At 40.0% G+C, this 19,332-nt stretch overlaps 1 protein-coding gene across 2 annotated transcripts in view; it reads left to right on the top strand.

The window, feature by feature from the left end:
• The first annotated feature begins 8,148 nt into the window (after nt 1-8,148).
• Chrdl1 (chordin-like 1) overlaps nt 8,149-19,332 on the top strand; it is a 103,821-nt gene continuing 92,637 nt past the window's right edge. Inside the window, exons 1-2 of one of the 2 annotated variants that reach the window (XM_006257373.5) lie at nt 8,149-8,566; nt 12,283-12,431. In XM_006257373.5, the coding sequence (XP_006257435.1) occupies nt 8,415-8,566; nt 12,283-12,431 (301 nt within the window). In that variant the 5' untranslated portion in view covers nt 8,149-8,414. The remainder of the gene's footprint in view (nt 8,567-12,282; nt 12,432-19,332) is intronic. The other variant, NM_199502.2, reaches the window with a different exon arrangement.

The following is a 19,332-nucleotide window of genomic DNA, read 5'->3' as shown; positions in this document are numbered from 1 at the left end:
TCTAGTTTGGCAGTGGAAGTCATTGGTGGGGCAAATCTTTCTCTTGGTAACTCCTTAGCAGGGCAGGGAATGGGGGGAAGGGGAGAGTAGAAGGCCCAGACTGTCAGTCAGAAACATGGCTTAGAGGACTGACTCACTGTTTCACCCACATCTGAGCCTCAGTTTCTCCTTCTGCGACTTAATCAGATTTAGGCTAGGTTTTCATCTTGTAGGATACCTCTGCAAACACATAGTCATTTTCCTCCATAAGACAGGAGAAGTTGAGAGTCCCAGCTGAGGATGTGCTATCTCCTTATCCATTTCACAGCACATGCATGAGAAGAGATTCCTGCAAATGAAGTACAGCATACGTTCCCTTCCCTTCTCATCCTAACTTCTAATCATGTAGTCCTCTGCTTACTCCATTCCCTTGTTCTCATCTCCTCCTGTAGTGGTCAGTGAGAAGAACCTGGTAGTATTGCCAGGGGTCCAGGACTTTGCATCCTGAGTTCATCAAGATTGTGCCAACCACTCCTCAACCCACACCTTCCTTGAAGATTATCCATGCCTGATGGCTGCATAATTGGCCTGTGGGCTTCTAAAAAAAGAGGAAAGGAACAAGGCATCAGTGTGGATGTAATGATGGGTTCCATGGAAGGGGGTTGGATCAGATTCTTTTTGGATGCTTTCTGAATCCTAGCCTGTGAAAAGAAACCATCTTCTGGCTTTTTGCTCTTGACCATGCCAATAGCTTGCTCGAGTTTTCAGAGCCAGTTCCAGTCAGAGGAGCTCTTACAAGTTCTCACCAGCTTGTGAAGGGATTACACGCAACTTGTTTTTTTTTTCACCAACTTCACACCAAGTGACAACATGTTGACATGTTGTTAGTTGGAAATTGGCTATTTTGGGACTATATATACACAGAGAAATTTGAAATTGCTCTAATGAAACATTTATTTTTCCCTAGAGAGCCAGATTTACATGACCATTGCACACCATGTTTCTGATTCAAATGCCTCAAGGGGCTAGAAAGGTAACAGCAGTGAGTAAAGGAAGCCAGAGCAGATTCAAGGAGGCATAATAGGGTGTGGTGGTGACTACCACAGTGACTGAAAAAAAAAGCAGCCACCTCTGTGCTTTTCCAGACTGTGTTAGCATGTAGGAGTGTCAGCCACATGTCACTGTGTGTGTGTGTGTGTGTGTGTGTGTGTGTGTGTGTGTGTATGTGTGTGTGTGTGAAATCTCCCAAGAATGAAAACAAAGGATTGTTTAGTTCTCTTTCAAGTTTGGGAGAAAAACTATATCCTTGGTTTACTATAGCAGATCACGGGGGCGGGCACCACTCAGACCTTGAGTTAGCATTGGGCTCTCAGTAGTTTGTAGACTCTGCCTCCTCTGGAGTACAGCTCCTATTGTGAATTTCCAGCATCCTTTATAATCTGAAACACCATTTTTTACCTTGAGAACTGAAAGAACAGGCTATTAGTGGCTTCTCCTAACTCTATTCTGACTCTCTCTCTCTCTCTCTCTCTCTCTCTCTCTCTCTCTCTCTCTCTCTCTCTCTCTTAGTTCATTTACCATCAAAATGGAGAAGACCTTAGCCCCAAATCTGCTTCTAGAATTGTATGATATTCTCTCAGTGGGAGGACAACCCCGGATGCAGAAGCATCCGTCTAGGAGGATTCTCGTTCATTCTCCCACCTGAAAGAATGCTATCATTCTACTCTTCAACTCATCCTAAGATTCACTCTGTTCTGAAAAAAAAATAGAATTATTTAGGAAAGACAGGAAAACCAGAAAACTAGTAAGACCAAGTAGCTAATAAAGAACTTTAGACATTGTGAAATGGCTCTCACATTTAGATGAAGAGAATGGAGGCAGAAAGGGCGAGTACGGCAGCAATTACTGTGTATCTGCGATGCACCAGATACTGCCTTAAAAAAGGGGTTGGTTTCCATTAGTGCAATTCAGATAAGAGTTTGAGCTTTCTCCCTTTAAGTTTAATAAAAGATTTTTTACTGTTTTTTTTTCCTTTTTGGGGATAAGCATGCCCATCAGATTTGCTTTGGTCACTCAAAGTGCTCCATCATTATTTTGGGGTGTATACTTTAAGAATGCATAATCAGTAAAACAGAGACTGAAGGAACACCCATTCAGAGTCTGCCCCACATGTGGCCCATACATATACAGCCACCCAATTAGACAAGATGGATGAAGCAAAGAAGTGCAGACCGACAGGAGCCAGATGTAGATCGCTCCTGAGAGACACAGCCAGAATACAGCAAATACAGAGGCGAATGCCAGCAGCAAACCACTGAACTGAGAATAGGACCCCCGTTGAAGGAATCAGAGAAAGAACTGGAAGAGCTTGAAGGGGCTCGAGACCCCATATGTACAACAATGCCAAGCAACCAGAGCTTCCAGGGACTAAGCCACTACCCAAAGACTATACATGGACTGACCCTGGACTCTGACCTCATAGGTAGCAATGAATATCCTAGTAAGAGCACCAGTGGAAGGGGAAGCCCTGGGTCCTGCTAAGACTGAACCCCCAGTGAACTAGACTGGTGGGGAGTGGGCGGCAATGGGGGGAGGGTTGGGAGGGGAACACCCATAAGGAAGGGGAGGGGGGAGGGTGATGTTTGCCCGGATACCGGGAAAGGGAATAACACTCGAAATGTATATAAGAAATACTCAAGTTAATAAAAAAAAATAAAATGTAAAAGAAAAAAATAAAATACCTAATATGAAAAAAAAAAAAAAAGAAAACGTCTTCTTACAGAGGTCCCAGCACTCACAGGGCATCTCATAGCACTCACTAACTTCAATTTCAGGGAATCTGACACCTTCTTCTGACCTCCACTGGCAACAGTCATGCATACAGTATACAGATATACAAGCAGGCAAAAGTCAGCCTTACAGGTAAAATAAATAAATCTAAATGATCTAAAAGTTTGTATCATCATACCACAGTTAAGTATTTATTAATAATTTAGCAATATATCCAGTCATACCTTTTATTTTTGAGCTTATAATTTAATTATGTTTCTCCTTTCCCTTCCCTCCCTCAAAATCCTGACATATGCCTTTCCACATTCTCCTTTAAATTCATGGCCCCCTATCATCAATTGTTATTACATGTATACATGAATTTGCACACACATGTATATTTACATTCTTAAATGTAATCTGCTGAACCCATACAATGTGACTTGTATGTATGTTTTCGGGGTTGACCATCTGGGGTTAAGCAGGGACCACCTCTCCTGTTCATAGCTTTTCTCAGGTGCCTATAGATCTTTGTTTACAGCTGAGACCTTGTGGGCTCTTCTCTGTGCAGTTTGTCCCTTTCATTGTTATTATTGTTGTTCAGTTTTGTTGATGATATTTTATGGGTGTAGCTTCTGATGTTAAGTAGGAGACAAATTTTCAGAGCAAACTCCCTAATCCTATGCCTCCTAAAATCTTTCCACTCCCTCTTTTGCAACACTTCCTGAGCTTAAGATGCAGGAGTATTTTCTATTTTTCAAATGAGTATATATTCTGAAACTCATAGTATAGATTAGCCCATCTTAATAATTGCATTTATAATTACTAGCAATGTACACATGGAAACTGAGCTTAGAGCACAATCAGATTTATAATTCTTCAAAGAAAATGAAAATATGTGTGTTTATACTTGGCTCTAGCAAAATGTGTGTAAGAGATTTATGCTGAAGTGTGCAAGGCACTAATGCATAAGATAACAGAAGTCCAGCATAATTCCTTACTACATTCTAAACCTTACCTTCTCCCCATAGATAATTATAGCTACCAAATCTGATAAATAAGTCTCCCTTTATAGCAAATTAAAAGCATTACAAAACCCCACAACTGGACACAATGCAGATATCAACAGATTGTGAGGAGCCTAGCCCCAATCCATACATCTACATAAGAGCGCCTGCATCTATGGCTTAGGACATCTTGGAACAGGGGACAGAAAGATTCCAAGAAATACCATGAAGTCTTCTGTGAGGCTCCCTGTCTTAGGAAATGGCCACATAAACAAGACGAGAATGGTGGCAATAGCAATCAATGGTCTTGCTAACATGAAGAAAAATTTTGAGACTCACCTGTAGAAAAAACTACAGACAACTAATAAATTCTGTGAGAAGCCAAATTAGTCTCCACAGAGATAAACCCATGCACACAAAAACAATGAAAATGGGCTCAGTAAGTTGTATTTATTTATAAATATTTGTGTATACATGTTCGTATGTACATCTGTGTCAACAATAAAGAAAAAATCAACTTGAAAGTGAGGAAACATGGGAGGGGTTATATGAGATTAAGTGCAAAGTACTAGAAGGAGAAAAGGAAGGGAAACATAATTTGAAAAAGAAGACATTAATAAATGCAGAGGAATATAGAATTCATGACTTAGAACACAAAGCAAATTAGTCTTTCCCAAATAGGTCATTAGATTTTATGGCATTCCTATGCAAGTCCCAGTTAAGTATTTTTGTAAACTTAGATAACTTTATTATGAAGTTTATAATGAAATGCATTGGACTTCGGTAAGCTAAAACAATATTGAAGGATAAAGTGAGATAAGCTACTTTCTTCATATTAAACTCTCCAGTCCATATACAATAATGAAGACGGTAGAAGGGAAGACACGGAAAACAGTATACACAGAAATTAGAAGTAGTCCCACACAATGTTTGCAATCAATGTTTGGCCAAGTGTAGAGGCAATCAATGGAGGAAAGGTAGTTTTATCCGCAAAAGACAGCAAAGCATTTAAAACCCACAAACAGAAAGTGAACCCTAACTTCATATTTCATGTATGAATGATTCTATTTGAGGTAGATAATAAACTTAAATATATAACTTGAAACTGCTAACAATTTCAGAATAAAAATATAGAAGAAAATGCATGAGTTGGAGAACTAGACAAATTTATCAGCCACATCTACAAAATGTGATCCATAACAATAATTTTAATAAAAATCAACTGGGTTCAACAGGTGGTTCAATGGCTAAGGCGCTTGCCAAACAGCCAGCAACAAGCATGGGGATCAAAGTTGGGATCCCTAGAGTCCACACCAATGCTACATTGTGGTGGCAGCTCCCTGTAAGTTCAGGTAGAGAAAGGAGCAAGCTGACCAGCTAGACTAGTTTTGTGTGTGTGAGCTCCAGGTTCAATCAAGAGACCTTCTCTCAAACAAGATAAACAGTGATTAAGGAAGAGTCCTATACAGTCCTATACAGCCCCCTATACATAACTACACTCAAATGGACCCACACACATTTGAACACACATATAAAATGCACATGCAAACCACATATAGAAATCCCTATAAGAAATCATATTTTAATCTGCAAAAGCCCATGAAAAGGGAATAAAAGATAAGCTACAGACTAGGAAAAATATTTGTAGAGATCTCCAAATGTCAGATATACACATGAAAACATGACACATAGAGCCAGCTTGCATAACACATGGGTATGATTCTAGTACTTTGGAAATTAAAGCAAGAAGACCATAAGTCTGAGATCAGAATGAGCTAAAAACAGGTTCAATCTAAAAGGGAATAAAAATGAAAATATCATTAGATATTAAGAGAATCCTATTAAAACCAAATGAATATAAGTTAAGTGAGAGCTGTCTCATCTTATTCTTCAATATTGTTTTAGCTAACCAAAGCCCCATGTGTTTCAATATAAAATTCAGAATAAATTACCTATGTTTACAAAAATAATATATATAAGCTAAAACCAAAATGAGGTACGTCTACTGGAATAAATAAATAAAATTAACAGCAGCAGTAAATGCTGGTAGAAGTGCAATAAGCTGGATATCACATAAACTGGCAATGAACATATAGTATAGTTGCTCTAAAAAGAACTACATAGTTCTTATAAAATTGTATTATACATGCATCTGCCAAACAGACAAGAGGTTCCCTATTGGGCATTTACCTTGGATCAATGCAATACTGTTTATGCAAAAATTATAGTCAAATATTTGTAACAACTTTTCTTGTAGGGGCCCAAATTTAGAATCAGTCCCTCAATGAGGTGTGACCTTAGCACAAAGTATTGTGCAACAATAAAAGAAGCAAGCTTTTGATGGGGGGGATAACTTGAATTGGCTTCTAGAAGACTATCTTCAAGGCAATCTACTTTTGCTAAATAGACAAGGTAAGGCACACATGGAGATAGTCACCAGCTTATTTTGGAAAAGAACTGGTAGGAAGGCTACATTTTTATTCACCTAAAGTAGAGTTGCAGTTTCAGAATCAAGACCAGAGCTAAAACAAGGACCACGACATTTATATTAATAAACAATCTCTCGGGGAATTACAGCAGCCACATTTACTGTTGCCAACAAAATGTATAAACGATCTTGAGTGGATTCAATAGAACTAATTAAGTAGAACCAATTGACAATGATAACTTCCTTTAAGCCACTAAGTGTGGGGATGTTTTATCATGCAGTAATCTAGATACTATATCAACCAGCAGGGCTGTGCGGTTTTAGCCAGCTAGATGAGGTTTTCAATCTCAGTCTATTTATTTCAAAAGCTAGGATCCATGATTGTCTCTGTTTCTTAAAACCCATTCCCTGAATACTTTTATAAGTGTGCTGGAAAAGATGGTGAAAGTTGGAGCACACACACACACACACAAAGGGAATTGAACAGGCAGCCCTAGCCCTAGAAGAACTCTGGTTAGTGATACAAAATATCAGCACATTAAATGCCACAGTTATAAGGCAACACAGCTCCAAGTTCGAACTAATTTACTACAGCACAAATTGAATGCACGTGGCAATGTATGGCTACTTGGGCAGCAGAATGGAACTAGACACATTAAGCCCCCAAGGCAACCTCTCAGAAAGGGCGGGTCTCTCTCTTGGTAACAATGAAATAACCATCTCCAGCAATGCGTGGCCAGGCTGAATGATACTAATACTTAAGTCGGTAGAGAAAGGAGGATCCCTTCTAAGGACAATTATTCTTGTTTCAATTCTCATTTGTTCCTTGCTCCCAGTGCGTGGGTTTTTGTTTGCTGGCTTGCTTGCTTTTCACTAACCACAGTTTCACTGAACGGCAATTGCATTTCCTTCTGTAGACTAGAGATAAGACGAGTTAAGACTCAGGATATGTGAGTTAGACTCTCAAATATGTCATTTACTATCTGTGTGACCTTGCGTGCATCCACCGCTCATGTCGGTTTTCACGTCTCTGGAAGAAGTTGATTTGACTGGCACAGAAGGTCCCCGGCATCTCTTAAGAAAAGCTACTGATAACTTATTAAGTTTGTAAGGAAAGTGTCAAGGTTTTAAATGCTAATATTGATGTAGTACACTGTATACACTCCGTAGGCCATAAAGCGGGACACGGGTGTTTAGAATATCAGCATTATCCACTTCATGTACAAAACACCCTTCGGATCTCCTCTAAATATGGGAGCTTAAACTGTGAATGGGTATTGTCTGTCAAGAAGTTGCTTTGTGAGTTTTCAAGGATTCTGAAGTCCGACACATAAGTACACATCAGGAGTAGTGTCTGTGAGCTCCAGAAAAACTACTCGCTCTTCGTGTTTTGATTTTTGAAGGTCAGGCCCTTAGTCCAATATAGAGTCTGCAGGACTGGTAAAAAAGGGGTGGTGATGTCTGTCGGGCCACTTCAAATTTTCCTCAAAATATTTAACATTTAGTGGGGACGCTTCTCACGGGGTTTGGGAGAGCAATCTCTTTGTGGCAGAAACTAGATCTTCCGAGTTGCCCTCAGTCTCCCTCCCTTATCATGTTCAGAAAAGCACCAAGCCTTTGTCACTTGTGGTGATGATAAGAGAAATGTCCCAAAATGATGTGTCTTAGGGTGTGATTTGTAAGGCCAGTTCAACTTGCACACAGAGCACAAGTCCAGGAGCAGACCAGGTGCAAAGGGAAGGGTCCCTGCCCCGCAGGAGAGAAGGCGAGGTGCATCCATGTCGAGGAGTCATGGGTTGTTAAGAATTAGGGTCTTCAGGACTTCAGCATAGGTGGGGAGCTCTTCAGAGCATCCTCTGCAGAGGCGGAGGATGGGTTGCAGAAGATGCGCGGTCCCTTTAAGACCCCAACGCTCTACTTGCCAAAGGAGGGGTGTGTGGTGGGGGCGCTGCGTGATGGGAAAGTGCCGGCTGAGCCTCACACTTTCTCCCCGTTTTGTAACTTTCGGGTCTGGGATGTAGGAATAAAGCCCGGTGCTGGGACCAAAAAGGGGTGCCTATTTGCAGCGGCTGGGCTGCTTGCTGGAGAACTTCCCGCCAGCGCCAGACAGCCAGGCCAAGTGGGGAGCGGACAGGCGGGCGGGCAGGTGGCCCCGGGCCGCCGCGCCCGCGCCTTGGCTCTGCCCCCTGGAGCCAAGCGAGCCTCTGCTCCCTCGTGGTGCGAGGGCGGTGATGTTTTTCCTCCCACCCACTTTTGAGTCCCCCCTCCCCCTTCGCGCGCACTCAAGTTCTCGCCACAACCTGCGAGCCCCAGACCTCGGAGGAGCGCCCCAGGGAGCTCAGAGCGTGTGCAAGCGTGGCAGAAGGAAGAGGCCAGTGCCCAGGTCAGTAAGCAGCGCCTTATGCCTTTCCCCTCACCTCTGCCTCTCTATCCAATCCTTTCACAGGTGGGGTGCATTCTGTTGCCTGGAACTGTCCCCCTGGACGTTCCCTCAGGGTGCTTTGAACTTTGGGACCTGCCATCCCAAGCAGTTCTATAGTCCTGCTGACAGAATGAAGAGAGAACCCCAGGTACCCCCAAGAAACAGACTGGGAGCTGGGGATTTGAACCCACAACTGCCGCTCCGTGTTCAACCAGTCTTTTTACTTGTTTTGGTACTTCTTAGCCTTCCAGAAGCAGTGCAGGCATTCCCTGACAAGATACCTATGGGTTTTGTGCTTTGGTTTATTACTACATGTGTGCAAGGGAGAGCCAGTTTTGCTCCTTTAGTGAAGCACTGTGGACTGATTCACTAGTTAATGAAACAGGGTGCGTGGAGGAGAGGCTCCTGTCTCTTTAGGGCATCCTCCTCATCCACACCTTTCTTTTTTTCAAGCCCAGACCGCTGGGATCAGTTCGACCTACTAGGCTCAAGAAATAAGTGGGATTGCTGGATTTTAGGGCCTGAAAAACCTACCTTCCAGCCCTGCCACTAACTCAACTCTGATTTCCGTCTCCGTCCAGTGCACTACCCGGTGTTTGACAGTATAATTGTACGGAGTCAAGCGGAGTGCTAGATCAGAAGGTGTTTTATAAGCCAAAAGCAAGGCGTTCTCTTTGTCAGGCATAAGCAATGATGAAGGTTCTGCCTCTGACAGGAGATACCTTGGACTCAAACTCTCATCTTTCTTTGGTATCCACCCAGAGTTAAGGGAGCTTTTGTTGTTGGGTGGTAGCTTGGTAAGAGGATTTCAGCTGATGGACAAAGACTGGGGTCTCCAGTGTCTTTCTGATTGTTTGTCAGAAAGAAAATTGCTACCCAAGGGGCTATCCCACAGATGCCATTGGCTGAAACTACAAAGTCAGCCAAGCTTCTGCCTCAGCCTTGAAGAGACACTGTCAGGTGTAAAGTGGTGTCTGTCACATGGATAACTGTTGTCTTTTCTTTAGAGATGTCTCTGGTTCTGGTCTGCTCAGGAGATCTGCTTTGAGAATGTGCAGCCCAGATGATCTTGCAGTTACAGCTGAGCAAGGAGCAATTGGCCTCTTTGCTTGATTCAAATGAGCAATGTGAACACTGGTTTCCTAGAGACACCTGAATTGATGCCTTTCCTTGGGTATCTGACACATTTCTCCATCTCTTAGAAAGCCAAAACACTCCCGCAGCCCATCTTTACTCTTATGGTTATTTGCAGGGTTTCGTCTTCTTTGTTCCATTCTTCCTGGGCCCTGGATCCTTTGTCCTTACCCCAACAGGTTACAGTTCTAAGTAAGCTGTAAGAACCAGTGCAAGTTCAGCAGCACAGCAGTCTGTGTGAAGCAGAGAGTTAATGCAGAAATAACTCCAGTTAACTGGGTCAAAGTATAATTTGAAAAATTAGGGACACTTTGGCTCTTTGCAGGAATAAGAGTCGGATGTTTCCTGAGCGATGCTTCTGTTTATTGCAACAATCCCAACAAATGTCATTAACAACCTCCTGCCCCAAAATAGAAAGGTAAAAGAATAAAGAGAAATAGAATAACGAAGAGCCCTGGGGAGTGAATCCTTTTCGGTTCAGATTTCTGCACAGAACACAAAGGCAAGACTTCAGGATCTTGTAAATCATACATGAATATTTATAAAGCGATTCGTTTTCTGATATTCTCCATCACCTCTGGGAGGCCACACAGATGACAGGAATGCCAAAAGAGATTAATTGCTCTCTAGTCACCAACTTTTCTGTTTGCTCATAACATTAGTTGGGACCCAAGAAAAGCAAAAATTCTAAGGGCCACTTTCTTGCCAGCTTGAGTTATGAAGCAGTGCTACTGTTCACCAAATCGCCCAACCATTGTACAAGCAAAACAACCCCGTTGATTCTTACATGGGGAGACTCAAAAGCTATGGTTTCAGAAGCACCCCTTGAGATCTATATGTGATGGTGATAAATTAGATTTCCAAAGTTAAAAATCTTGGTCTTAAGGAGACTTAGAGGAAAGAAGCTTATTAAAGCAGACTCAGGAAGAACTCCATTGGAGTGGGTGGCTGTGTTAAACTGTTAATAAAAATGCTTTGCTTCAAAGGGACCTAGTTGCTCTCAACATACAGTGATGTTCTGAACGACTCAAAGTAGATTGGAAGCCCACAAAACAGACAGAAGCATCAGAATCCAGGCTTTCAGCAAGGCTAGGAGCATGCCCTAGGAGAATGTGAATTTTCTATAATGCGCAGGGTGAGCTGAGAAAGAGAGTAGATGGGTGCTACACATCGGCCTGATAGCACAAATAAGGCTCTATGATCAGCCAGGTGTGCATATATTTATAATCTGAAACAAAGAGGGTTTTTTTGTTGATGGTGGTGGTGGTGTTTTTTTTGTTTGTTTGTTTGGTTGGTTGGTTGGGTTTTTTTTTTTTTTTTTGGTTTTGTTTGGTTTTGGGTTTTGGTACTTTAGACAAGGTATCCCTGTGTGAGCCTTGAACTTACACTGATCCTTGTGCATCAGCCTGCTGGGATTGCAAGCATGCACCACCAGGCTATACTGATACAATGGATTTTTTCAATGATCATGGCAGTGACATCCACTATAGAGCCCAGAGAGATTCAGTTCTCAAAAAAAAAAGCATCTTGCATGTTGTTCCATCAAATAAATAGTTATGGCCAATGTTTACATAAGATTCACTGAAAGCACCACCATGTGTGTGTTACTACTTATGATTATCCCCTGATTAAATGCTTCTAGAATATTTAAATATTTTCCAATCACCTGTTGGAAGAATTTTATGAACTCTTAGTTCCATGGAAAATAGTCTTGACTGGACACAAGCAAATTGTCTGTTTTAAAGCTTCAAAAGCTTAAGACTTCAAGCTTGCCCACCAATACCTATTTTTAAAGAATTGTGGTTGCTTTAACAGACTCTTGCGTGGTAGGACAAATTGAATGAATCACTGTTGAAATTTGCTTAAAATTTTGTTGAATGTTTTTTCTCTTAAAACCACCCCATTTTACATTTCTTTTCACAATGGGCTTCATGGGGAGAAAAATGTCCAAACTATTCTAAGCAAGAAGACTTCTCAGATGTTCACTTGCATCCACTACCAGATTGCATCTACATTTTGCAACCTAAGCTCCCAAAGTGAAGATTCCTTTAGAATTCATAGAAGACAGGAGAGAAACACTGATTGGGGAGGGAACTTTGAACGATTAATGATTAAATTAGTCTCATCCGAAGGCTACTAGGCTTGTATTTCAGATATAGCTGTAGTAAAATCCTTGCTACTTGTACCTCATTTGCCAGAATAGCCCTTTGAAAAAAAATAGACCCCTAATTTCTGAATCTCTAGTTCCATCCACCAAAAATAAAATGTCCAAAAATTTTCAATTTTTCTTTTTCTTTTCCTATAACTTCCTTGTAAGGATTTAGCCTCAGTGTTGGACAGGAATATGTACTCAACTCAGGAGAATTTCCTCCCATAATCTTTACAAGACAGGAGAGGCAAGTTCTTTTTCTTCTGCAAACAATGCTTGCACTCTGGTACATTCCTCAGTATTTTTTTAGCCAGTTAGGAACCTAAGTATCATTGATGTTCATCAGTCCCTAGGGATCTCTTTTAATTACTCCTTTCTTTTTCCCTCCCAACAGCTTTAGCCCACCAGTCCTAGGAGTCTCTGAGCTGCATTTTGCAGTAGCTCAAAGGAGAAGAGAGTGGAAAATGGAAGGCATAAAATATATCGCCTCCTTGGTTTTCTTCTTTGTTTTCCTGGAAGCAAGCAAAACAGAGCCAGTAAAACGTAAGTATCTCGCATTTTTTTTAAAAAAAATAAAATCTCAAATGCATCATGTCTTTGAAATTGTGGTTATATTCTGTAGGGATTATGATTAGCCCAAATGTGGCCATGCTAATATTCTATGAAAAGGACGTAAATGTTACTGATTTATGTATGAGTCAATGAAAGAATGAGAGCTTTGAAGCAAGCCAACTAAACTTGAGGCTGTTTTTCTGATTATCATATAGTTTTCATCTCAAAGAAAACATGACACATTTTCGCTTTCCTCTTCTCAACTCTACAACTATCATTCTATTTTACGTAACTCCAGAAATATCTGACAGATGAGCTGGATTTTTTCCCATTTTCAGACGCTTCAGTGAAGGTTTTAGTTTATGAAAAAGCATAAAACCAAGGAAGCAAAGGAAGGCAGGCTCTGCATATTCTCTATTATCGGAAATCAATGAAGGAACTGGATTCAGACCCAGCAATAGAACTTAAATGCCAAGAACTGTTAGGAAATTCGATGTCATTTATTGGAAGGAATGTCCACACAAACCCAGGCAATAGTTCTAGAAAAATCAGTGATTTGTCTGGGCTAACACATTAGAGAAAATGAGGGTGGTAGGAAGGCTGGAGGGGATGAAATTTAATCTGCCACTCCTTGCTGCCACTGACACATCTGATCTTATTACAAGCTCTCTGCTACATTTGCACAGCATAAGCCCCAACTTCTTTTGGCCACTTACAGCCACGTTTGAGGTCAATCCTTGCTCTATGTTTAAGGAGGAAACTAAGCTATGATTCTTTTTTAGGGAAAAAAAAGCATAAAGTGGAATTGGTTGAGCAGGGGTATATTCTGTGCTCCACTGAACTTATTCATGAGAAAGAGCTGTAAAATATTCTTGATAGGAGCTGTAGCACCATCTGAATCCCATCATTTGAACATTTATCTCTTCTATCCATAGAATTAAATATGGGCGACAAAAGGCGCATTGATATGAAAGGGCAGAACCCAGCCTATTCAGTCAGTAAGAGTGTGTCTGTCCCACAATGATTTTTATAGCAAACGGTCTTCTTCCTGGGACAAAAAGTGCATTTGATAAGGAGCTCAAGCATCTGTGATCTGTAGTGACATCTAGTATAAGTGAGGCATAAATGGAAGAGAAGTGGCGGGCAGTCTCTGAAAGGAAATTGGAGCTTTTCCCCTTGTCTTTCTCACATTACCCACTTTTCCATGCATCCACAGAGTCGTCCATATCGGAACACTCTCTGTTTCTTTAAGTACATGTGATAGAAATGTTCTCTGCCCGTTCTTAACTCCGTTAACAATTGGCAGATATCAAAAATTCCTGGTCTCTTAGAAAGACATTTCCCTTATACCCTGTGTTACTGATGGCCTCACAGGGACTATTGTAACTCTCGATAGACTATTTCTTCTTGGAGGTCTTCCATACTTACCAAGAATCGAAGAATATTATCATAAGACTTAGAGCTCTGTTGACAAATCAAAGAGAGATGATTTATGAAGCCTAAACTGATACTTTCTAATGTTTTTTTTTTTTGTGGCCATTATTATGTCTCGAGGCATTTTACTATTTGGTTGGTGTAACAGATGGCTTAAGGCACTGGTTTGGGTCTAATATTTCAGATTATTCTCAGATGTTGAGGACATCATCATGGTAATTGCTTGCTGAAATTTCATGTGGTCACACCCAAATCAGAGATATGCAAAATAATCTTTATGGAAGAGAAAATCTCACAGTATGTGTGTCATGTGTGCTGCCTTTACACATGGAATGTTCATGCCCATATATTTGTATTGATACCCTAACAGGAGTAAGTAATAAACAGTGGAAATATCAGGCAAATGGAGAATTCCCACAAATGATCCAAGTACTGTATTAAAAACTCATTTTTTAAAAAAAATTGGTGGCCCTATAATTTTTTTCTTAAATTATATCTCAGAAGGACAAATCTATACGTGATAGCCTTCTATGTCATGTTAGAACATTTTTAACAATGACATGTTTTACTAATGCCTAGATCATTTTCAACTGCATGTATATTCCATGGTTTAACTAAGCATGCTCTATTTGTAGATATGTTGCTTCTAGTTTTTGATATTACAAATTAAGGGCATTAGTGGAACTCTTTAGATGTTAATGCACAGGTTTGTGAGGAATTGATAGTCCAATGGTGGTTTTAGTTTTAATCTTGATAACTGTCCAATTGCTCTTCAGTAAGTTCCTATTACCTCTGTATGAATGTCCATTTATAATTCATTTACCAAGAGAGTTGTTAATCTTTATACTGGAGGATCATCATAATTGTATGAAATCATATTTCATTTTTGCCTTCATATCTTCCTATTCCTATGGGGTCTTTTCAGTAACATTTTGGCTTAATTGCTCTTTCTAGTTACTTAGTTTCCATGTATAAAAATCTTACTAGCTTTTTGTTATTCCAAATACTGCTTGTGTAAGTCGTGTTTTTATATCACTGTTTAAATTCTGTGTGGTGAGGTCTGTATTCCTTTCCTCTGTGGCTACTGAATTTCCTGGGAGGTCTCTCCCACCCTATATTATTTTCTTTTCTTTTGGAGTTTATCCATAGTTCTCTGTTCCATGAAAATTTTAGATTCATATATGGGATGCACCAGAGAATTACTTTTTAAGTCTCTGGGTTCATGAATAATAATTATGATGTTTTTATACTCTCTATTCCAGAATTTCTCCAAGTGGAAATCACTATATTTTAAAAAGGAAAAAATTCTTCAAAGGGAAAAGACACATATTTGTACTGTCTAGTACAGGAGAAAGGAAGGCCTAGGAGTATATGAAAAGGAGTGTTATTTTTAAATTTTACAAAGCTGAGAAAAATATATAAATTTAGAAGTGTTAAAATTTTTCATCTGTTCATACTGTCTGTCTCCATTTTCCTTGAGGAAAGCTCAGTGTTTGAGTTTCCAGGTGCTGGTTAGAATAGAGTAGATTTGTCTGAAGTCCAGGAGCATGCTTGGTCTATCGGGACACTCTGGGTAGGAAGCATGTGAGGTAGCCTTATGGTGAAAGATCCTTTCACAGTCGCTGTGGAAATATGAAGAGTTTTGGGAAAAGTGCTTTGTATGCAGAAAACTCTGTTCGCAAGGAGTGGCGAAGACTTGTGTTGCCACTTACTGCTAGCTAATTAGCTATACTTGTAGTTGCTTTCACAAGCAGGAAGACAGGCTAAGGACACCAGGAAATACTGATAGTGTACTGCAGTGGATGAATGAGCCATTTGTTGCTTATGTAAAAGTTTGCTACTGTCCAGCATCAGCAAAGTTTGAGGTCCTTAGCCAGGAAAAGATCTTTCTATAACTCCATTATTCTCTGTTGTTAAAGTTGTAGTCAATGAGGCCAGGAAGTTCTTTTGAAGTTCAAAGGAGCGTAACATTCACAGCATAATATTCATGCAAATATGGGACAAATGGGCTAACAAGTTTACCCCTTTTGGCAGATCTAACTTAGGTAATGAAGTATTGATCAAAGTGAAGTTGAAGAACTGAATTGTGAAAAATATTTTATTATATGTTTCTAATGAACCAGACTATACTAAGTCTGGCAGAGCTGCTGGAGACAAAACTGTGTCGCATGGATCCATTCCTGCTCTATAAAAGTAAACTGGATCTCTGAGAGAATATATTCTCACTCATTTTTCTCTTCCAAGCTGAAGCTTGCAAACATTTATGTTTGGATTAAATAAAGTGGGAGGGTAGAATTCTCAGGAAAGGGGAGCCACCAGCATAGTAAGAGAAGAAAAAAAGCTTAGCAATTTGTGGCCATGCAGGCATCTGCTACATCTCTGGTGAAAGCCAGACAAAAAAAGCACAACTTTGCTAAGCTCTCCTTGGCATTTCTCATGATTATTAAACATTAAAAAGAAGCAATAAAGAGAATATACCTATTAAAGTTTATCTAGGGGGAAGAAGATGAGAGGAAGAGTACTGTAAAATCAGATAACTTTGTCATGATATGCCTGCCTTTAATTTCGAAACAGAGGATTGTGAATTTAAGGCCAACCTGAGCTAAGCACGTTCTTAGCCCTCGGTGAAACAGCTTAATATTTAAAAAAGCAAGTTCTGCTTTTTTTTAAAAATACAGGAGCATGGCGACTTTGGAATTAGCCTAGATTCAACCGTTAGTTTTACAAATGTCTTGTGTACTTGGGGAATATTACCCTCTATATCAGTGGTTCTCAACCTGCGTGTTGTGACCCTTTGGAGGTCCAATGACCCTTTCCCAGGGGTCACATATCAGATATACTGCATATCACATATTTACTTTATTATTCATAACAGTAGCAAGATTACAGTATGAAGTAGCAATGAAGTAATTTTATGGTTGGAGTCACTACAACATAACAACTCTATTGAAGGGTCACAGCATTAGAAGGTTGAAAACCACTAGTATAGGTATGTTTTTCCATTCCTACAATAGAAGAAATAGCAATCACCATTGGATTAATTTTCCTCATTGCTGTGAAGAAACTGGCAGAAAAACAAGTTTAGGGAAAGAAACATTGATTTTGGCTCAGTTTGAGAGTGTGTTTCTTCATGCCCAGAAGAGCATTGCTGCAGGAATTGAGGCAGTTGATCACATTTTGTCTGTGGTCAGGAAGCACAGAGACAAGTACTGCTACTCAGTACCCTTTCTTCTATTCATTCAGATAGGGACTAGACCCCAAGTGCTGTCCCTAGGATAGTTCTTCCCATATCAGTTAAACTAATCTAGAAAGCCCATCACAGGCATGTCTAGTGGTTTGTTTCCAAAGTATTTCTAAATCCCATCAAGCTGGCAACCAAGACCAACCATCTAAACCAACAGAATCATTTGCATACTGCCTGGGACGAAATTAGCTTTTAATAAATGGTAGCCATTATAGAAAGATTTTTTACAAAACCATGTTACATGGTCCACTAAGTTTGGAGATGAAAAATTGAAACAAAGTGGCATCAAATGACTTGGTGCAAAGACAGATCGCTATAAATGCCAGGCAGAGTCAGAACTAAAGCACAGATCTCCAAATACAGTATTCTCCTCACTATACCAATTTGGCTCTGGAAAATCTTTGAAGAAGCCAGTTCATTTTCTTGAATCCAAGCCCAGGCTTTTACATGTGGCAGCAACTTAATATATAAGTGATGAACCAAGTGACTGAATAAAGGCCTTTGTAACGACAGTTCCTTAAGAGAGGCAATGTTCACTTTGGGGACTTAAAGAACAAAAGTGATTACCCAGCAGGTACAAGGGTACCTGAATTCCATCGCCAAAACCAGGACAGTAACAATAACAACAAAAGCAAAAAGCCTGAGACTGGGGCCAGGAAATGGCACAGGAGGAAGACTTCTAAGCAGGAATGAGCATTTGTGTTTGAATCCTTATTAACCCGTGTAAAAATATATTACCATAGCAATGTGGGAGACTTGATGGCCACCAATCAAACTGCAGATTCAATAAAAGATGTTGTCTCAATATAGCAGAGTTATTGAGCAAGACACTCAGTATATTCCTTTGTCCTCCATGTATAGGCATGACTGTGCATACACATGAATATGAACACACACACACACACACACTCACACACATACATACACCTCACATATAACACAAAGATATAGACACGAATAAAAATAAAGTTTGAATTTTCAAAAGACAGGCCAAGATGAAAAATATTCAGTTACATAATTGAGCTAAATAAAAATTCTGAAAAGTTAAAAATATGTTCCTGGGAAGAAGTCTTACATTCTGGCCAGAGAGCTGAACATTGGAGTAGGGACTATGGAGAAGAGACAAGAGAAAGCAGGACTTCGGTTTTTGTGTATTTTGCATAAAGCACCTGGACTTTTAATCACATCACGAGGTCATGCTGAAGAGGATTTTATTCATTTAAGATTTATAGCCTGACTACTTCCACAAACATTGGATACGGGCTGGAGATGAAGAGACTACTTAGAAGATAATGATTTTTAAAGATGAAATAAATCGTAGGCCATCTAAATGAGAAAAAGTCAACCCAGTTAGGATGTAGTTAGGTAGATGATAGCATGTTTACTTTCAATTTGGTGTGTACCTTCTGAAGAAATAAAAAGAGAAACCTTTGGGTTTGTTGAAAAGCAGCAATTTTCCCTATAGAGTAGCCCCATTTCCTACCTGCTACTTAAGCTGTGTTGATCTTGAGCAGCTCAAATAAAACATATTCAATGTGGTAAAAAGAGAATGGCTATACGCTTAGACTCGTAAGATAAAGAGGAACTCTGGTATTTTTTTACTTAGCCATCTGTAAAGGAATTAAGTAATAACAAAATAAATAATGATGATAAAACATGTTCTATGTATCTTAACATTTAGTTACATTAATTAATTGGCACTCAGTATAAAGAAATGATCACGAAATAGATATCTAATGTGCCTATTAGACTTATAACAGCTGTCAGGCATACAAAGAAACCTTCACATTAACATGGTTGTTTTTCTAATATAAGAATAGGTTCTCACATGGACTGTCCCTGGACTCTGACCTCATAGGTAGCATTGAATATCCTAGTAAGATCACCAGTTTAAGGGGAAGCCCTGGGTCCTGCTAAGACTGAACCCCCAGTGAACGTGATTGTTGGGGGGAGGGTGGCAATGGGGGGAGGATGGGGAGGGGAACACCCATTAAGAAGGGGAGGAGGAGGGATTAGGGGGATGTTGGCCCGGAAACCGGGAATGGGAATAACACTCGAAATGTAAACAAGAAATACTCAAGTTAATAAAAAAAAAAAAAGAATAGGTTCTCATTGCTACACGTGTAGAAACTGTATAAACACGTAAGAGAAACAACAGTAATCTTAAGATGTATGGATAATCATGGGTACTTATTACAGCTACTCATAGAGTTC

This window comes from Rattus norvegicus, chromosome X, assembly GCF_036323735.1.
Source record: "Rattus norvegicus strain BN/NHsdMcwi chromosome X, GRCr8, whole genome shotgun sequence".
Lineage (NCBI taxonomy): Eukaryota > Metazoa > Chordata > Mammalia > Rodentia > Muridae > Rattus > Rattus norvegicus.
This window is presented reverse-complemented; position numbering and strand designations above follow the sequence as displayed.